At 39.2% G+C, this 22,018-nt stretch overlaps 1 protein-coding gene and 1 non-coding gene across 3 annotated transcripts; both read right to left on the reverse strand.

The window, feature by feature from the left end:
• Positions 1-7,577: 7,577 nt before the first annotated feature.
• TRNAS-UGA lies at positions 7,578-7,659 on the reverse strand. The gene has a single exon. It is a non-coding gene; the product is annotated as a tRNA-Ser (tRNA).
• A 1,399-nt stretch (positions 7,660-9,058) lies between these two features.
• Positions 9,059-17,140, reverse strand: LOC122670798 (histidine kinase 3-like). Of its 2 annotated transcripts, XR_006334253.1 has the most exons (12): positions 17,040-17,140; positions 16,509-16,992; positions 15,995-16,276; positions 15,484-15,653; positions 14,272-14,487; positions 13,989-14,175; positions 13,856-13,907; positions 13,538-13,767; positions 13,325-13,423; positions 11,580-12,718; positions 10,663-11,026; positions 9,059-9,599 (listed from the first exon to the last, which is right to left on the reverse strand). XR_006334253.1 is itself a non-coding variant. In XM_043867786.1 (11 exons), the coding sequence occupies exons 1-11, from the start codon at positions 17,105-17,107 to the stop codon at positions 10,750-10,752; spliced, it is 3,204 nt and encodes a 1,067-aa protein (XP_043723721.1). In that variant the 5' UTR covers positions 17,108-17,140; the 3' UTR covers positions 10,481-10,749. The 2 variants fall into 2 exon arrangements, 1 of the variants encoding a protein (XP_043723721.1); XM_043867786.1 differs by lacking the exon at positions 9,059-9,599 and having other exon boundaries at positions 10,481-11,026.
• Positions 17,141-22,018: the final 4,878 nt, after the last annotated feature.

Consider the following 22,018-nt stretch of genomic DNA (forward strand, 5'->3'; position numbering starts at 1 on the left):
AAAATTTTTCTCCTTATATTTATTATATCCATTGGATCAAAGCTCACTTCATCGAAAAACCCATAGTAGGAATACAGGCTATGTTTGGATGCCAAGAAAATAAGTGTCAGTGCCATATTCAGGGAAAAAGATCTTGTGCAGCCGTGGCGGGAGCTGCACCTGTGCAGCACCGCTGAATGATAACAAAAATAGGGACAAGGTAGTCATTTCATAGGTGGGTCCCACCTGGGCCCCACATGAGAAATGACCACCTGCCCCCTGTATTTGGGGTGGTTTTCATGTGCAGCTCCCGCCATGGCTGCACAAGAGCCAAGTCCCACATTCAGCGGTTCCTTGAGTGGGACTCTCAAGACTTCCCAGGTGGATTCCTAGGGCCGGTAAGGTGGATTCTTGCCCCTTCTCTCTCTGTCTCTTTTCTTTTTGTTATTCTTCTTCAGTTCTAACAACTTCAAGTTAGTTTACCTATCATGAATATCCTTTGTTATACCCTGCAATTCCCTTGCTCTTAATAGTTTTTTTGATTTCTTGTTTATTCACATTTGCCTAATTAACTAGAGAGCAGTTTCAGCTACAACTGGATATCTAAGTTCCTGATACTGTTTTGAGTGAGATGTCACCAAGTTCAAAATCTTTCATCAGTGTATAATCACAAAGAGTAAAATTGGGTCAATCTTCTGTGTTGAAAGGTATAATGAACCCCACGGGTTTCCAAACTAAATAATGTTAAGAGTGTTGGGTTTTTGGGCTTCATTAATATATTTTATCTTTATTGGGCCCATAAGGTAAATATTGATAATTCACTCAGGTTTAGGTTAGGGGTATAACTGACCTTATACATTGTGGGAGTGTGATTAGGGTCAGGGAGAATATAATATATATTCAACCCTAAGGTCCCCACAGCCGTCACTTGTCATTATTCATATTCCTACTCACGGGAGAAAGTGAAGAGGCTGTGGAAGGCTAAAGGGAAGGAGAAAAGCTCGGGGATCGACTACAGCCGCCATTAAACAAGGTATGTAATTTATGATTCTTAGATTATGGTGTTCCAAATCCATGTGGGCATATATATGATTGATTGGGGTTTCAAAATCTTTACAAGTGGCATTAGAGCCAACCCATATGGATCTGGAATCCATGTTTGTGAATGAAAAGGATTTTTTGAAAATTTTTGGATTTTGGAACGACCTTGTACGGTCACTGCCGGTGGTGTACGACCACCAAAATTTAAAACTTTTTATATGGAATGGAAGAGGAAGTTGAGGCGATCACGGCCATGTAAGCTGTTTCGCCAAAAATGTCTCCACACGTCGGTACGCGGTGCCGAAAAAAGCGTGTGGATCTCACGCGCCTGATTTTCGTTCAAAAAAAAAAAAAACCATTTTTGGTGAGACGGCGGACGATTCATCGCCGAGTCGACTCGGTAGGGTTTTCGAGTCAACCCGGTGAGCTGGCAGGTCAAGACTCAATCAGACCCAGCTCGACCCAGGTGGGCCAGACCGAGCCCGACCCAAGTGGACCAGGCCAAACCCGACCCAAATGGGTCAGGTCAGACCCGATCCTGGTCCAACCCGAATGGCAACCCGACTCGAGGAATACGGGTTTGACCCAGACTCGGTTGGGGCAGCTCACCCGACCTAAAAAGCGACCGGCTGGTTGGACCGGCCCCTTTCGAACCAGGTCCGACCGTTTAGACCGGTCAATTGACTGGTTTGATCGGTCGCGTGTGATATCACGCGTCGGATTCAAACTGCGCGTGAGGGCGGTTGGGAGGGAGTTTGAGGTCCCCGTTTTTTCCGTTGTGCTTATTTTTTCGAGGGCTACGCACTGGTATGCCCCACTTACCTCAATTGTAACCTCTGGGACCCACAATGACCATTTTTTGTGTCTTTATAACTCTTGAATGGTGTATACCTGCATTAATTTTCTTTTATTTCTATCATTTATGAGGCATACATTTGCAATAATGTGACCTGATACAATGCAGAACAATAGTTTTCTTTAAGGAATTGTTGAGTGTGATAAGATTCATGTATTGAATTGTTTGAATTTACAAACATCCCATGGCTGCATCATGAGTAATTGGGTACTCTAATAAGGTCAGATGGAATCCATCAAAGTGGTAAAATCTGATTTTATTAGAATGCCCAATAACTTAAGGTTTCCCTTAGAACAGCAAAGAAGGGTGATGCTCACCCAAAGGTAACATCATCCAAGATCAAAATAATAGACACACACACATAGGGAGAGATTAGCCTAGGAATAATTGTTTACCTAAAGGTGACAGTTCTTTTATGGGTTGGTGCTGTCCCGCGGTAATGCAAAGTATTGAGTGGACCAGTACATTTCAAAATCCAAAGGTTAGGGATGTAGATTCGGTTGACACTCTCGGCTATGTGCTGGTATATTGTGTTGTATAACCAGCAAAATATGAAGAGGACCAGTGCATTTTAAAACCCAAAGGTTAGAAATGCAGTTCCGATTGATACTCTTCTGGTTTTATAAGCTAGTTCATTAGAAACTAGCATGGACCATAAGTTATAGGTATTAATGGTACCCAGTACTTAATATTAGTGAAAGGTCTTGATTGTGCATGAAAAACCTTACACATAAGAATTAGTTAAGGTGATTGAAAATGTACTATACTGCACGTGCTTGTAAGAAAGTACATTACTAGAGTTTGTGTACGCTATCCAGACTAAGTAAGGTATAGGCAATGAATGTGGACCACTGCATCTTAGGATGTATAGGTTAGAAATGTATGCCAGACTAAAACTCTTGGCTGTTACACAAATTTGTTTTGTTATAACTGGCACAGTCTCGACACCAGATAATTATTGAAGTTATGGGTGTGGCAAGTGCTAGTTATTGATTTGATATTCTGTTTGACAGGATGCCACCCACCAAGGATAAGTTGGTTGTAGACGATAACTTCAAGATGCAAAACTATAATACCAGTGCCTTAGATTCTTCCCAGCGCATTGAAAACCGCACTCAAATAGGAAGTAAGAGGACGCGTTTGACTGCACGAACGTATAGGGCAGTCATGAGCGCACGTGTAGAAGTTTTCAAGGGAGCCAAGATGCCGAGACCGTTGGAGATGAGGGATTGGTCACATGGGTGTGGACCAGTTGAGAAAATCTTCTGTGTTGTAGTGGATAAGTTGGACTCACCTTACTATACTTCGAGGTCCCCACCAAGAGATGAGGTCAAATCTGAGGAAGTGGACAGACCAAAGTCACCATTCTACACTCCCAGGTCTCGTAACCATTCACCACAACACTCGGAAGATGAGATTTGGTTTCATGATCAAGGGGTGAATGAGAAGTGAAGGTCTTAGTGAGAGATGAGGATATGAAATATAGAAGCCGTAGGAGCCATGAGAACCTATAAACCATTTTGTTCATGTTTCTTTTATTGTTTTATTTTTACTAAGACATGTAGTTTTATTTAAATTCAGAAGAATTTTGTTTTACCTGGATAAGCATTTACACCTTTTTAAATAAAGTTGGCTATTCTCATAAGTTGGTTCTTGTATCTTGTTTTGATCATATGATTACTGATTGGGTGAATTGTTAATCTCTCCCATAGTTTAATCAGTCGCAGTGTTTATTTGGACTTGCGCAACTAGATAACCTAGCCAGATAGAGGTTAGGACGGGCCTATAGAGGAAGACATTATTGATACTTAGCCCTTGAAATTTTAGGGAAGTGTGTTGACTACATCAAGAGGAAGATGATAACTTTCGAAGGAAATTAGTCCCACTGTGCTTGGAAATGTCACGAAAGTAGTGGTGATGCTAGTCAACACTTGAGAATGAAGTAAATTAGAAAACCCTGAGCCTCTATTTAGGTTGAATTTTTGGGGTCTGATATTTTGAGCTATAGTGTTTTGAACAAGTCAATTAAGATACCCCATCTGATACAACCAAGGTTTACCTAAGAACCTATCCTCTCAAATTTTATATTTTACAATCCAAAGAGGGTGATAGCCTGGAGGATATTTAATAAAACCGTAGGGTCATAGATTTAACACCCAGGCTCAGAAAGTAGAGTTAATAAGATCACTTGTGCGAAGTTTCGTGAGGATGAAGGTAAAGTGTCTGTGTTTGTGAGATGGTTGGAAGGATTAAGGATGAAATGGTGTTTGAAAAATTCATTGAGCTTTCCCAGTGGTGCAAGGTTGTTGCATTAAAGCAGTTTGTTATAAAATCGATATTGACCTTCAGGGGAAGGAAGAACTGGGGAAGGTTGAACACCGCGGAAAGCAAAACACCACAATAGCAGACAATACCAAAGATTTCTACTGAGAAGGAGAGGGTTTGATTACTAGGAAGCCGTTCATCCAATGTCCTCGCAGGAATCCTTTAGATTCATTATTGTAACACCCAAATCGTGGAGTACCGTGGTTTTGAGGTTTGTGCAGATTATGATTTCGTATGGTTCTGCTAAGCGTGAGCAATTGGCAATTGCATCCACCAGAAAACTACTAGGGGTAGATTCAGCTTCAGTGTGCCGACGGTGATCTTGACCTATTTAGGGAGACCAAACAGTTTATTTCCAGCGATCCTGAGGTGAAAGATATACAAGAGAACAACCATGTGCTTGGTTGAGTATTGTTGGAAGGAAGATTGTCTTGGGTTGCCACAGAGGGCTTGTATTAGCAGGATCTTATTGTGGTTTGACTTATCCAATGATCTGGGGAGGATGCACCTATCCACCAAGGGGACAACTTGAACGAACAATAGTGTTCAAAGGAGATTCTTAAGAGTGATTCCGTAAAGGATGAGCCTCATGCTTCAGCTGTGGTCAGGTTGATGTATGCACAAGGTGTGCATTCATCCTGATATTGCATTCGTAGTTACTTGGGAGTTTTCCAGTCTGGTGTAGGACTAGGTCTTTGAACCATAGCTGAGAAAGTAGTGCGGTACTTATTAAGTGCCAGGGATTTTGGGCTAATCCATGGAAGAGATGGCAGACTTGGGATAGCCGGATAATCCGATTCAGACTCCAGTGGATGAATTGATGACATGGAATCGATCTCTGATTATGTCTACTTGATGGTTGGAGGAGTTCTATAGGGAAATGGAAAGGTGTCAAGTAGACGGTTAAGACTGTTGTTGCTCTATCTACTATGTAAGAAGCGTGATGGCGTTTTGAGGCGATAGAGCTGGGCGTTTGGTTAGGGTTTTGCTGCGGAACAAAAGGTTGCTGACTCTGTCCGTAAACCCTTATGGTTGTGGTGAGATAAGAGTTCTGCAGTTACCTACCCAAAGGAACGTCGAAAGGCAAACAGCTCAAGACGTGTAGTGACAAAGTATCTACCTGTCAGAGAAAAGGTAACTAAGGGAGAGGTCGATGGTATTTACGTCCCTACTGGGGAGTTGGTGACTGAATCTTTTCCATGGTTTTGATCTGTAGGGTTTTCTCTGAGGTCTTATTGTCAGGAAACCAACTAGTAGTGTGTGAGCAAAAGTCCCTAGATTCATGGAGGCATAAAACAGCATAGTACTTGTAATGATTGTTTGAGTGATGGTAGTGTGATTCTCAAGGTTTAGTGGGAGTCTGTGTTGTTTTGACGATTATGACTGTCATGTTCATGATATGTCGGTTTAGTGGGAGGATGTTGCTCCCCCTTTTGATTGTTATTTGAGCTCTTTGTTTGACCAGTGTTTTGTATTTCCTGCCATCTTGATGCAAAACTGGTTATGGTTTCTTTGTACATTATTGCATGACATGTCTTATATGTACACGATGGCAATATTTAGCCAAGGATAACAAAATGACAGTTAGCCATAGGGGGTATTTAGCCAAAGACAATGAAGTGGCGATTAGCCATAGGCTGTATAAAGCCAAAGTTCTTTTAAAATGGTGGATAAAGCCGTGGGCGGTAAGCCAAAGTATGGTGTTAACTCGAGTTCATGGCGGTTTAGCCCAAGTACGAGTTAATATCAAAGTGTACTACCTGTGAGGATTTTCAAGGTAGAGGACCTACGAGGAAATGAGCATGTACTTGTTGATCACTTGTTATGCTCTTATTTCCTTGTTGATACATATACCCAAAGAGGTTCGAGTTAATAGGTCATTTGTGGCTGTGATGACAGAAAGTTGTATGCCGTATATTGAGGCATATCTTCTGCTGTTGTTTGACACAAATGGGTATTAATAAGAATCAAAATATTTTTGAGTGAAATGGGGTTCTGGCCAATTCCAATAAAGATATGTGTATTAATTTTGCCCAAGTGGGAGATTGTTGGGTTTTTGGGCTTCATTAATATATTTTATCTTTATTGGGCCCATAAGGTAAATATTGATAATTCACTCAGGTTTAGGTTAGGGGTATAACTGACCTTACACATTGTGGGAGTGTGATTAGGGTCAGGGAGAATATAATATATATTCAACCCTAAGGTCCCCACAGCCGTCACTTGTCATTATTCGTATTCCTACTCACGGGAGAAAGTGAAGAGGTTGTGGAAGGCTAAAGGGAAGGAGAAAAGCTCGGGGATCGACTACAACCGCCATTAAACAAGGTATGTAATTTATGATTCTCAGATTATGGTGTTCCAAATCCATGTGGGCATATATATGATTGATTGGGGTTTCAAAATCTTTACAAAGAGCTCCAGCTGCAATAACATGTTTCTTTCTACTGGAATTCAGCCTTCAAATGCTTCTATGTCTAAGATACAGGTAATTGTATACACTCCTGTAAGGTATTTCTTCTCCCCCAAATCATGGATTCTAGTAGGTTTTGTTATTGGTGAAAGCTGATTTTTGTCCAGAATGTGCATTTGAAATCTTTGGAGGGCCGTTTCAGTCTCGAAACTACCTCGGATTGTCGAAAAATGGCCTACATCATTGCCATAGGCAATATGTTGTGTTGGGCTCGTCAAGATCTTCAAAATGGTATATTTTGGGATATATGTTATATTTTGGTCCGACCCCGTCCGGTTTGTCAATTTCTAGGTCCAAGGGTATTTCTGTACTTCCTCGGGTTAGGGCTTCTCTATTTAATGTTCTCATCCCTGAGAGGACTGTAAGAGTGGTTTTGTAACATTTGCAGAGAACAGTGAAATTCGTTTTGTTGCTCGGCCGTGGATGTATTTTCCATTTTGAGGGTGAACCACGTAAATCCTGTGTGTTTGTATGCTGTTGTTCTTCTCTGTTTTTCGATTTTTTCTTCCGCAAATCACTTTTCAGGGCGTTGTTTTCTTTACAGGTTTTGCATTATATTTGATTCCAGTAACTTAAAAGACTCCTCAAATCATTTCCTTCTCCACTTTTTCTTTATACTATTCAAGCTTCATATGATGGTCTGGTCTCAAATGTTTTCAAAGCAAATTCTCTATATCAGGAAGAAATAAGGGAGCTATCATAATGAAGTTCATGGAGTGTAAAAGCATTGGAAAGTTTCATGAAAAATACTATCAAACAAGTCCTTCACTAAATCTGTTTCATAATCAGTGACTGAGAAAGATGCACAAAGAGAAGCCACAGAAGAATTGTAACGAAAACGACTCAACAGCAGCATTGATGCCATTTGGGAGAGAAACTGAAAATTAAAACAAAAAAAAAAATCGTCGACAGCAGGGTTCGAACCTGCGCGGGCGAAGCCCAACAGATTTCAAGTCTGTCTCCTTAACCACTCGGACATATCGACGTTATTGGTTAGTATACATTTAATTTTTAAAAAGTTTAAAGAATAGATAGACATTAATTTTTTTTTATAGCAAATAAAAATGATAATCCATAAATATTTTAATCTTGCTGTAAAAAAAATGGTGAACTAAAAAGTTGTAATCTTATTATTATTATTTTTTTATCCTTTTAAGATAACAAATTTTTTTCATAAACGATTCAACTTTTTGAAAACCCTTTTTTATCACTGTATTAAATAAAATTTGGTAATAATTTAAAAAAAAGAATTATTTCTTAGTTCACCATTTAAAAAAAAATGAAATAAATTAATTAATTTTAAAAAAAAAACTACAGAATTAAGCACCCACCCCAAAGTCCTAATTTCCAACCCTAACTTTATGTACTAGAAAACTAACAACCCTCAACATTATTTTTGGAGGGTAAACAACATCCCTCTACAATTTATGATTACAACAAATTGCACCCATTAATTAAACAAAGCTATACGTATCTATGCCATACTTTATAAGTATTTTTAACTTTGTTAAACCTGACCGTATTAGCCGGTGTATGCACAACATAGATAACATTCTTATCCCTTTTTTTCAATACAAGCAAGGAAGAGGCTTTTGTACACAGCCGTACATGGTGCATGGAAGATCATGCACACAAACCGTTGGTTGGGACTCCATTCAACGGTTGTATACTTGACCGTGCACACAACCTTTTGCCTACAAACAATACCATAAGTTCTAGATCGTGAGCACATCTTGAAAACCATGATCGACATAGGCCACAACAAATTGATAATTAAATAGAATATATTCTAATTTGTGATGGGAGTTTCATGAAAGACACGTATGAGGCAAGTTGGACATCCATTATTATATTTTATTAAAAAAAAATAATATCTAGCTTTGTATTTTAGCCATGCAGGGAACACTCTGGAAGCAGAAAGCAAGAGGTTGCTCCAAGGACTGCAAGAAATAAGATTATTGAGAGTCACAGTTATAGACATTTGGACTAATTGTCAAAATCTAATGGGCTAGATGAAAAATAGCACCTCACTTAACTGGCCATGGGAAATTTATACATTTTTATTGGATATTAAAGCTGCGTTTGGAATGCATTCTAGACCGATTTTATATTCTCGGACGATAAAAATAACACAGAATTGAACTAAAATGCATTCCAAAAATGCATACCAAACACATCAGATTTCCAAAACAAGACAGATCTTGAATCTAAGTGGTCCATGACTTGGCAATTCGTGTTAGGATGGGAAAAACAAAGTAATTGTAACTAAAAACTTGGAATCTTTTCTTTTTCTTACAATACCCAATCATATACACTTCATGTTGCCAGGAGAATACTTCAGTTCACAGTAAGGACAGTTACAACAATTTGTTGTTTGATCAAAGCTTCTGCTTTTTACCTCCTTTTTGGTAATAAAAACAGATTGTGGAAGGATATATACACAAAGGGTACAGTGAATAAACCTAAATGATCTTTTAATTGATTTGTTGTACACTGATCAATTCTTCTTTTCCTGAAAAAGCACGTGTTATGTATCATACCTGTATGAAATAAACCTCTATAATACACCCTCAATTTTTAGAGGGAAACCAAAAAGAATCTCCCCAATGCTCCCAACTTCATTATCAGATGGGTAGGGGACATTATCTGGTAAATCCTGAAGCTTCCATGATTGATCCAAGTGCATGGTTTCTTCTTCCATGCCTTTCACAGTAATAATCCTTGGTATTCAGTTTGGTCTCTGCAATCCTTCACCTGTACGTTTGGACATCGAGGCATTGAATCCAATGGAAGTGAGAGCAATTGGTTCTGCAATTAGATTGGATTCCAGATGACGAAAGGCCACCCAGCATAATTGAGCATGCCATGCACACAGAAACACACTCCAGCAAACAACCAGATATATTTTTTTTCTTTTTCTCAAACCTGAAAAGTACCAAACAAAGCAACAGTTATCGAGTGAGTCTAATGCCTTGGCTGATTTATTTAAGATTAAGGCAGAACAGAAAATTCAATTTACATGAATACAGACCATAACATGAATGTGATAGCACATTCAAATGTTCTAAAGAAAGGAGTCAGAGAACAGTGACAGCCACCCCCCCCCCCCCCTTCCACCTCTCTTCGTATGGGTTTGGGTGGAAGGTTAAGCTGAAATAGAGTTGCCATTAGTCCAACTCAGGCAACCCCACCCTGATTAGCTATATTCTAGTGACATTTCGGTGGCATTGTTATTACTGGACCACTGTTCTGCACCTGAAAAAGGTTAAAAAATTTTAAACAAATCAACTTGGTGCAACCACATATGGCATAAGATTCTAGTGTCAGCTCATCAACTTGTCCCTGTGACATAATCGGAGTTGGTGTAAGATGCTAGGGACTCAAGATTTTGCTAAAATAGTGATGATGGCTACCTGGAATCACTTTTAAGTATCCATGTCACAGAATGTTTCTTTGCATGTGAGTAGAGAAAAGGAATACTCAATGCCACCTCATATTCAATGGAGAAAGCAACAATGAAGTCTCTAGGTGCCACATATTTAACCCAGTTAGGCTGTGCAGAGGAGAATGGACCCTGCTCCCTTGTGCATCATAGAAACAAAGGGGGAAAAAAACAGAATCCTCAGAGTTGAACTGTGTCCAACAGAAGATAACTCAGGCCAAAAATTAAAGAGACAGGACAATCCAAGGTAAGATCATGCATCACAATTAGGATTGCTTAGGGAATATCCCAGATGAGATCCAATTCCACTTCAAAGCATGAAATCTGCTGAGCCCAGGAGTGGGAAAAAGTTTCTTCCCCTCCCGACAATAATTGGGATGAGACTTGGCTAATGGGATCCACGTACTTGAACCAGAGAGTTTGGATAAGGGCTTGGCTGGATTGACTTTGTAGACTAAATGCAATCTCAAATTCCATGCAAGAACTTTGTTCTTTGAAGCAGAGAACTTACATTGAAGGAATTGGGATGGCAAGTGGAGAACTTGCTCTTCATAACAAACTAAATACCCATTTAAGCATCTCAATGCGTCCAGGAGAATAACTGTTTGTACTTGCATCCCCACCAAGTATGTTTTAAGTGCATGCTTTTGGGGGTGTGTCCGAGTTCGAATTGAAAAAGCGTGTAACTTCCCGGTACAGTTGTTCTCCTTCAAATGGTTTAGATACATAGCCATCCATACCACATCTCAAGCACTCCTCGTGTGTAGCCTGAATGACATCAGCAGTCATTGCTAAAATGGGTACATGCCAGTTCGAAATGTTTCCATAAGCTGCTGCAGATACTTCTCCATGCTGAATACGACAGTTAATGTCAAGTTCCATATCCCGAATCCTTCTTGTCGCTTCAAACCTAGAAGAAATTCAGAATATTTACATGTAATTACATAATTCAAAATGATGAGGGGGGGGAGCAATCACTTTGTAAATAAAAAGTAAAGTTGGCGCATTTATCCCAGTCTAATGATAAAGCATTAAAGAAATTAGAAGTATAATCAGTTTAAAGACAGGTGAGCATATTATCAGCATATATCATCTCCAGTTAGTAACTCTCATGACCAAAGGAAACACGAAATCTAAAATATAAGCAACTACTATGCTTTCTGACATAAGTCATAAGGTGCCGCTTGTCCTAGCAGTCTTGGATTGTTGTGGGCCTGTGGCCAGGTCTTAGGATCAAATCCCACCTTCACCTTCTTCTAATCCTCCAACCAAACGCTTCTCAAAAAAAGGTGAAAAAAACTAGGACAAGGTATGACACAGCAAGCTGTCACCTTAAGCTATGATGCTAATGGCCAACTATCCCATTTGACAAGTATGCCCATTAATTCCTTGCTTAGAGACTACTTAAGCAATGCCTTGAGGATTAACCATCAGGAGCTTAAGAACAAAGGAGTAACACATACCCATCCATTTCTGGCATCTGAATATCCATGAAGCAGGCATCAAAGTGGTGAGGTGGTCTAAGCATTGAAATTGCCTTTTTCCCAGTGTCTCTACACTCCACATCTGCTCCATACTTCTTCAAAGCACCAGCAGCAACCCTGAGGTTGACATTATTGTCATCTACAACAAGAATACGCTTCCCATGAAGAAGATTGCGGAGAGAGAGAATTGGGAGCCCTCTGTTGTGGCAGTTGACCTTGCTTGCAGCACCCATTGCTCGTTGCAGAGATGCTGCCAGCATACTAGCCCTGAGGGGCTTAGAGATAATAGTCGGGGTATACCCACCAGAGTTTGCAGAACTGGTTTTGGTAGAACTGATGGAATTTTCCAGAAGCACCAGTTTTGGGGGATCCACTAGGTCAATCTTCCTCAAATTGTTAACAAAGCATTTTGAGAGATCCATATCCTCATCCCACACTTCTTTCTCAACAAGGACCATGTTGATAACTGCAGTTCCAGAGGCTATGCTATCAAAACCTTCATTCAGATCAGAAGTTATTTCAACTTGAATCCCAAGCCGTTGCAGATGATATCTTGTCACTTTTGCCCTCACAGGTCTGGGGTCCACGACCAATGCTGTTATCCCATGAAATTCTGATGACAAAGACTTGGACTGATTATTCTGCTGGTTTTTGTACTCATTTAAATTGGAGCAAACATTGGTGAAGACAACAGTGAAGGTAAAAGTGGACCCAATCTGGGGTTCACTGACAAATCCAATCTCCCCATTCATCATACCAACTAAACACTTGCTTATACTCAGTCCAATACCTGTTCCCCCATGGGTACGGGCAATGGAAGGTCCAACCTGCATAAAAGGGGTGAAAACACGAGATTGAGCTTCAAGAGGGATGCCCACACCCGTATCTTCAACCGATACAATTAGATTGATGAGCTCTGAGGAGGTTGACAAGAAAGCCTGTGGACACATGCGTCCCTCTTGACTGAACTTCTTGAACGTTTCCCAGCTGCGGCGTCTGTCTGCCACGAGCAACCCACTCAAGGTGTTCTTTGATGATACATCTGTCTCTACTTCAATTGAGTTTATCACCTCCTCAACAAGATGGACGGTCACAAAGATGTGTCCTTTCTCAGTGAACTGCAGGACAAAGAAACAATGAGGCTCCATTCCACATTGTAATGAGTAGTAAGCAACTGGCATCCAGGTGACACAATAGTTAAAAAAGAGTGAACAACTATAGTTAACTGACATTCTTTCTAGCAGGACAAATAAATTATTTTTATTGCTAAACATAAAATCATGTCATTGGCATCAAAACCTTAGTTCACGATGCAAGAGCCAAATATAAAAGAAAGGGAGAATGTTCTCTGTGCCGCAGCGCAGCCCGCTCCCAGGCACATGGACCGCCTGTGCAGGGGGGCAGGGTGGTCATTGCGCCCACCCCCATGTGCCTGGACACAGGCTGCGCTGCGGCACAGAGAACAACGCCTCTAAAAGAAAACTGCACTTCTTCTGAACCCAACATTTAAAAAATAAAAATTAGTTTCCAATTCATTCCATTTAGAATTTTGTTTTAAATTGAACAAAAAACATGATCTTTCTCATTAAATCTTGATTACGATCATGTTTTTTTCCGTCCATAGAGAAAAAGCATTTAAAGCCCGATATACTTTTAAAACCTGTTAATTTGTCTGCATCACAGTTTCTATTATGTTTAAGAAATAAGAACACTTTCACACTTACTTTGATTGAATTCCCCATGAGATTCGTGATGATCTGCCTAAATCTCCCCGGATCTCCAATTACAATTTCAGGAACCCGATTAGAGATATACACTGCCAACTACTCCCAGTAAAGTTGAAGAGGAAATTCCACAAGTTGAGGAATCAGAAAGATTAAGTTAGAGCATTAGACTTCACAAAAGGGAAAACATGAAAAGATGGAACTTTTTATTACCTCTATCCCCTTGTCTTGAGACTTCCCAGAGAAAAGTGACAAGACATCATCCAAAATTGCCCTCAGATCAAACCGGACAGCCTCCAGTTCAAGCTTACCAGATTCAATCTTGGCCTGGTCTAAAACCTCGTTTATAAGTGAAACCAGGGCTTTGCCACTGGCCTGGGCTGTTCTCACATAATCTTGCTGTGTTATATCTAGATCTGTGTCCATGAGCATTTGCAACATCCCTGGAAGATGAAATTACTTAAACTTCCATGCAAATCACTAGTAAACTAAAAGGATAAAGTAGCAATTACAAGATCATCTATCCCTCACCTAGAACACCATTCATTGGGGTTCTGATCTCATGGGAAACAGTGGCAAGAAACTGGAAAAGACAAAAAACCATGTTTAGATCATGATAAAGAATATGTAGAAGCTAGATCAAGGAAACAAAATTATTGTCCACCTGAGATTTTGCGACATCTGCTGCCTCAGCCCGTTTTTTGAGCCCCATCATCTTTTGGTAATCATCCTCCACTTTGGCAATACGATTTATTGTTGCATGGATTATATGCCCCAAAAGCAATGCAATCACAAGAACACCAATTGAAGTAGTTATTGCCAACCAAGGCCACGGTGGCTTCTGCTTGAATCTGGTTCCAACAATGAGCAACATATGACCATCCATTTCAACTACTTTCACCTAAACACCAAAATATTTTATGCTAAAGAAGGATCCACTAGATTACCTGCAATGCATCTCATGCTTCCTGATTGGGTCACCGAAATTTAGGGTGCTTATGTGATACATCTCATCATCAATATCTTCATCTGAACCATACATGCTAATTGGATGCGAGAGATTGGTGGAGTCATAAACATTCACAATGATGGTTTGCTTGCTTGCAAGCTGGTGTAGCAACTTCTCCACAAGAGACTCTACATCAAAGACTCCACCTATGTACCTGCTTGGCAGTGGTTGCAACATTTAGGTATTTTCTCTTTGTCTGTTGTCATATCATTTTGTCTTGTGTGTGTGTGTGTGGGTCAAGAGGGTTTGAATTGCAATGACATTCATATATCATTTAGTAAATTGTAGAACTCGCTATTACTCATGAAACTGGCACTAGTTTCACTATTCCAGTTCAGCTAATTAATAGACACAGGCACAGGCACAGAAAAAGAAAAATCAATAAACCAATTCTTGGAACAGACACAGACCTAAAAACCATAAGAATCAGGGGATCTCAGTCATCCCAGCATGAACTTTTTACACATAATCACTTATCCATGTAACAACTAACAGCCATTCAAAAATCAGGGGGCAACTTGGATAACCATGTGACTTTAAAAGTCTGCGTGCACACATTCATACCACAAACTGGTTACATATTCCAGACAAGAAAAATATTATTTTCCCTTGTCCCCCTGGGGGATGGGATTCCATAAGGTTGCCCAATTATTAACCATATCTCTTGGAATAGAGTATAGCCTCAAATATGGAATCATAGAATAATCATAGTGATCCAAAACATTAAACTTTTGTTCACAACTCATATCTCTAATGATCATTCAAAATCAGAGGATGATTGAAGATACAGAAACATCCAACTGCATATTTTGGGCTAAATTCTTAAGTTAGTGCTTTTATCATAAATACAGCCAAACAAGATCTTCTGGATGAAAAATTGACAGTTGAGCTGGATATACAATTCACCATATGGTATAAGACTCTTCACTGTGGCCTCACATTTGCAGAACATTTCATTATATATTGAGCAAGAGCACATGGTTAACAAAACCAGATTACTTCCTTGGGTGCAAATCCTAGATGGGAATTGGGTTGCTTCCCCCCCCCCCCCCCCCACACCCCCTTTTTTTAATAAGCATTGGGTTGTCCTTATTCAACAGTTCTGAGCTATTTCAACAACTAGGAGAAGTGACCGAGAGAGAACCCATACCCATCAGTAGCTTGGATTTGCTCATTTGGGGTTGCATTTGACGGGAGCTCTGACTTGTAAACAGCAAAAGTCAGTATGACACCAAGGCGATTTGATTTGAGTAACCTAAATGGAGCAGTAAGGACCCCTTTTCCTGATGCTCTAGCACGTAATACATTCTCACGATCTTCCTGCAGATACACAAGTTATTTTTTCCTTTCAGATTGATGATTGAAGATGGTCAATAACAGTTTATCAGAATTTGCATAATCCTCGATCACAATTGATGACAAAACTATCTGAAACAGATTTTCCTTTATTTAGAAAGACGAAGAAGAAGAACAACAACAACAGGCGAATCCCAAACTAAATTTGACAGACCACAGTCCCCAGTTGCTATTTCTTAGAATAATGTAACTTTTAAACTAGGCCCACATACTGTAGAAAGCTCACTTAAGAGTACCACAATGTATGAGATAAAATAGATGCTTCACCAGAATATGCAAGGGGGGAAAAAGAAACAGCGAATCACCTTCCCCGAGAGCATGTCAATAGAAATCACATGTGAAATGGTATCCTGTGCAAAGATAACCGGGGCATATTCTTCTTGAACGGGAGATGGATCCTGGGTTTCAGGGGCATAGTCATCCTCCTGAACCTGTGTCTGTTCCATTGTATCCATCCTCTTAATAGTCCAGCCTTGTTGTTTCTCAAAATGTTCCCTTTCTGGGTGAAGCACCCTAACAGCATAAGCCACACCACTGGTTAGTGGCCTTTCAAAGGTGGTTCGCTCTGTATACTTTGCAAAAGTTGCCTGTTGATCAGGAAAGATTCTCGTAACTAGCTGTTCAAGTATCACTAAGAGAAAAACTCAAGTCTGATAATGACTTTAGTGAAATGAAACAAACAAATTCTCTACAACCAAATTCTGTAATGAAACAAAGTTTATATTAAAACAATTGCACTGAAGTGAAGTAACTACAGATGTTTAATGGTTTTGAATCCGAAATTGAACGGTGGGAAGATAAAGAAGTAATTTGAAGTACCTGATCAATAGAGGATGGATTCTTCCCATGGTGAAAGGTTGAAATGAGAATGGACAAAGCCTGAACATGATTCATGCTGACATTGAACTGGTCCTGAAGCATTCTCGCCCGCTCATCACACATGCTCGCAATGGCCTCTTTCCTCCTCTCAGTCACCAGAGAGCTCATGTACCAGAAGGTCCAGAACGACACCAGGATCCAACCAATTACCCAGGCTATCAAAAGGTTCTTCCACCATCTTCTGGGAAATTTCTTCGACCAAATATACTGGTAGTACTGGTGGAGCTTCCAAACGCTCGCAGGGATCTTCTCCCACAATTTGAGCCATATCTTAGCTCTATAACCGAGAAAACCAATCTTCTTCTCCATAAAACCACAGTTGATGAACCAGTTCATGGGGATCTCAGAAAGAATGCAACAGCATAGCGTCAAAAACAGATGTGTTGCCTTCAAATCTAACCCAAGAGCATTGAGATAGCTCATCCACGACAGGAACCAAAACAAGTTAACCATAAACAGTAAAAAGAGAAGTGGGTTTTCCACTGCTTCTTAATTTCACTTGGGAGAGGAGTTGGGAGAAAACTGAAAGCATCCAACATCAACTCTGTACTAAACCATCAAGTTAAACTGTCAATATCTATTTAAAGGGGGGAAAAAAAAAAAAAATTGGATAAAGAGAGGGAAAATTGAAGTACCAAACACTACTTTCTCCGACAAAGAAACTGATAAAAACGCAGTCTTAGTAGTCCATGAACACGCAACAAACTTGTAATTCGAGGCCCCTAAAACCCAAGATTAAGGGAAAGAAGAAAGACTTACTAGCCAAAAAATCGAGGGCTGTCCCAGAGACCAATTTCTAGAAATACAGAGTTAAACACTAACACTTTCCCAGAGTAAGCAGCAAACCAAAACGGCAAAACCCAAAACAAGAAAAGGGCCTAAAAGAAGGCAAGATTCAAAATTTATTTATCAAATCAGAAGCACAACACAAGCAAAGATAAACCCGAAAAAGAATCTGTCAGATGATGTAGTTACCGTTCCTTAAATTCCTGAAATCAAGTGGGATGAAAATCAAGCATGTGGGGTTAAATGGTTTGACTCTTAACTGTCCATTGGTGGTTCGATCGAGGCAGACACAAACCGTATAACTGTATAAGAAGAAGAAGAAGAGGAGGAAGGGAAGAAGTGAGGATTCATGGAGACTGTAAAAGCCAAAATCGTGGAAGAAAAAAGAAGCGGGGGGGGGGGAAGAGTATAGAAAAAGAAATGTCTGCTAGCAAGCGGCCACTAACTCCAGCTATCCACCCAAAATTGAACTAAGAACAAGAATAGATAAAGGAAGCCAACAATAATAATAATAATCAAATCAAAACTAACAACATAAAGGACAGAAAAGGTATAGTTCCACTGAGCAGCAATCGCTGCTTTTACATTATCATTGTTAATTATTGTTATTTATTTTTTTTATTTTTTTTTTTATTTTTTGATTTTATTTTCTTTAAGAGAAGGGGGGTTGTGTTCATATCATCCATCATCCATGGCCAGTGGACAAGTTCCACACGCTACCGCCTGGTTTAGCATTAAGATGACAAAAATACCCTCACATAAGCATGCAATAGTTAAAATATTGGATAACGACATTCGGCCTTTTCGGTGGGTTTGGCATTAGATGCCCCATGCTTTTTTCTAGAATGGGAGTAGTTTTGGTGGACCGGCAACCCATGGCCAACAAAATGGTGCTTTGGTACCTAGATATGCCACATGGCTAATCATCATATTAAGACTTAAATTCCATGGTTACGTAAACCCTAAGATTCCATGCTGACACAACAAGCTTTAGTTTGTTCAAAGTTGTACAAGTGGCAAAAACAAAGTATATAAAAAATGGAAAGTGTTTCTTGTGGGGGGAACGTGGTTCCTATGACATGGACAATGGGACCATACCGAAGCATCAACATGGATGTCATTTCGTATTTCATAGGGGGTGGGGTAGTTATATCCGCACCCATGTGTATGGAACAAAAACCATTTTTTCATATTAAATATTCAAACTACCAAAGGTACATGGACTAACAAGAACATTACAGATCGGACCATTTTGCCCCCAATTTTAGATAAAAATTTTAATTTACGATAATTTTACCCTCGACAAATATCGCATTACTGATCCATACTTGATATCAGTCTCCAACAATACTAATGTTTAATACCATATGGACTACGTTGATACAATATTGATACTTAATACCATGCAAATGATGAATGATTATTATCAAAGCCTAAACCTTAACATATAGCATCTTGAGACTATTGTTAAAAGAGCATCGTGCTAGAAGGTTTAAGCTACTATCTAAGGATCCTAAAACATTTCCTATTTACTATTATCAAGGATTCCCCTTCACCATGGCTTGAGGAAATCTCGATCCTCAGAATATATATCCATCTGTTGTAATTGCTACATCACTCTTTCTTTTTTGCTACACTACTCTTTCACGTAATGATAAAACTAATGTGCTAGTTCACCCATCAATTTTTTGTACATGAGTTGCTAACACACTAGAATTATCAAAGAAAAGAAGAACAAAGGTGGGTAGGGGACTAGGGAATAGGGACGAGGCCCCATGACAGGAACCATAGTTTTTCATAACCGAACCAAGCCGAGTTTTAGGATGGTCCGGTTCATTATGGTTTGACCGATCAAATTTGCATCACAAATTTTTTTTTTTTTTTTTTTAAGTGCAACCTCAAAAACTGAATAATACGTAATAAAATTTAAGGGTTTTAAGTGTTAAACATGTTTTTAGAAGGGTTTAACAACTACCAACTACCACAACGATGAATAACTTCTAGCGTATTTTGAAGGAGTCATTTATCTAGAAAAAAACTGTTTTAACGGAGCAGTTGGCCAACACCAAAGATGATGGAAAGCCAGTCAATGACGGATCATACCCTAAAATTTTTTTTTTCTTTTAAAAAAAAATTGATAGAGAAATAGAGCTTACCTGGTCTTCGCCGGCGGGAGAAATGTCTACGATGGGATGAGGGTAAGGCATGTAGGTAGCACGGTTTTAGTTATAGGTATCGTATCGGCTGATACTAGATCAATGCAGTATTGGTGAAGTGGCTATGAATCTTAGATTTTAGGTAAAAAAGTGGACTTTTGATGGAATATTGGACTAATATGGATCAATAACGGCAATATGTATTGGTATCAGTATCGGCAGTAACTGTTACTGGTGTTGATATCTTATACTAAAACCATAATACGCGCGCCATGAGCGGCGGGGCAAGGCCAAGGGATTCAAGAATCAGAATCGAAACCGATCAAGGCCGATCCTTGTATGGGAAAGGGCACTAAAAGTCTAAAACACCGATTCCGGGGCCAATCTAGCCTGATTTTGATCCTGATTCTGTGTTTTAAAACCTTGGTGAGCAAGGTTGTAGTTCATAGTATCGATGTCAGTATTGATTTCCGTTAATACCGATACCAATATGGATCAATCGTATCTTTTTATATCAAGTCAGTTCTAGTAAAAAAATAATTTTTGATTCTATGCTATATTATTTTTGGTGAAAAAGAAAGTTGTCAGGTTACTCGCAGGAAGGGTGAAATGACCACCCTTACCCAATAAATGAAAAATCCCACTCCCTTTGGATACCATATATGCATTTCATTGACGTCATACTGGTGCAGAGGTCACACAGCCTGGGAGTGAAAAAAAAATAAAAGAGAGGGGACCAAAAGGAGCGGGACGTCCCCCCTCAAGGTGCCCTGTCTAGTACCATTGCCACATCAAACTCTTCTTCAATCTTCTACAGTTCTACGTACTTCAGTTTCCATTATTATTAATAAAGGAAAGAAATCACTATTGTAAATTAATGAAGTAGAAGACATTCTTGTTAGCATTATTTTGTTTTTGATGAAAGTGTAATCACACAAACCACACATCAATCTCAAAAGGTTAATCAATTTTTAGGCCCGTGAAATAACAGATATACACAACACACACCACACTCACACATCTGATGTGAAACTAAACCCACACATTTCTTGTTAGCATTATCGTATGTATTAACAATAGCAGAAATATTATTATTATTATTATTTTTACACATGCTCTTATCCTCAACAAGTAGAGATTATTTCCCCCCACCATCTGCTTTGGATAGCATGGTCTTTGACATTCAGTTTTTGGCATCTAATATGCAATCCTGTTCTTTTGAATTTATTTCTAGGGAATGTAATGGTATCGTCCACTCCCTAGTTCGGAAGGCTGTGTCTATGGCATGTAAGATAATTAGGCATTGGCCGATATTCACTCTTCAATAAAGATATTTCATTCCAAAAAAAAAACACAAGTAGAGACATTATTCAAGAAATTGAGGACTATCAGGACCTCTCCAGTCCACCCAACTAGGACAGTGATTTAAAAATTGGATCCACCCAAATTAGAATTGGCCGGATCGATCCTGATTCCAACCGATTTGGATTGGATCAAATCTCCCAATTAAACTGGTAGTCCTTAACATCTATAGGTCGATTCTAGGGTTTTCCATGCCGGAACAAATTTTGTCAAATCAATCCTAATTCCGGTCAATTTGGATGGAACTAATCCGAATTGAATTTGTAATCTTTAAAATCAACACATCGATTCTAGGGTTTTTGAGGCCAGTTCCAATTGAAACAATCCATATCCCAATTCTAAGTGTTTGAAACCTGATCTAGAAGGACATGCAAAGTTGGGACTTTGTCATGATGGTTATGAATTATGAATCAAATTTTTTTTAAAGATTCTTAGGGTCTTTTTTTTTGTTCTTTTTCGGTAAAGGTCAGCAAAATAATATATCAAAAAATATAATATATAAAATTAAGGTCTAAACATATCCAGATAGAACAAAAAGAAACTGACTTGCACCCCCACCTTCTTAGGGTCAATATTTTGAAAACATGGTCTAATCACATATAATAATGGAAAAATATATATATACATAGTGAGATATACAATTGATAGATGGGAAATGGAAGGGGTCATTGTAAGTTATATCATCTCCTCATTTAGCCAAATCAAGGTGTAGTAAGTTTGATTAGGTGGATCGATCCAAGTAGCTATCCCTACAAAATTACGAAAGCTTGAGCCATTGGTCATTTTGACTATTCAACTACAAAAACATTGTCAATGGCCATAGAGTGATAGATCAAATTTATTGGTTTACCAGATGTTGGACTTCATTCTACTCTTATGTTATTTATTTGTCACCCACCCTTTTCTTTGTACTTATTTGAAAATTTTGACCTTCCAACCTTTTCTTCATAACATTTTAACTTATTCATATGTCCAAATGCATATGGATTAAAAACCACTGCGCTCCTCTCCTTTGAGGGCATCGCTCAATGAGTGTTCAATGAGACATCTAATGGCTCGGCATAATCAAATCGAGTGCGATACAATAGGGATAGAGGGAAAATGGTTGAAAATGAACCAAACCGAATCGAATTAAACCAGGTTGAT

The sequence above is a fragment of the Telopea speciosissima genome, chromosome 8 (assembly GCF_018873765.1).
Source record: "Telopea speciosissima isolate NSW1024214 ecotype Mountain lineage chromosome 8, Tspe_v1, whole genome shotgun sequence".
Taxonomy (NCBI): domain Eukaryota; kingdom Viridiplantae; phylum Streptophyta; class Magnoliopsida; order Proteales; family Proteaceae; genus Telopea; species Telopea speciosissima.

Coding starts and splice junctions, on each gene's coding strand:
- LOC122670798 (XM_043867786.1), bottom strand. CDS start 17,107: ATGTTGGATGCTTTCAGTTTTCTCCCAACTCCTCTCCCAAGTGAAATT. Junction 15,654..15,994: donor TTGACATGCTCTCGGGGAAG/GTGATTCGCTGT, acceptor GTGTATCTGCAG/GAAGATCGTGAGAATGTATT. Junction 14,176..14,271: donor AAGCATGAGATGCATTGCAG/GTAATCTAGTGG, acceptor TGTTGGAACCAG/ATTCAAGCAGAAGCCACCGT.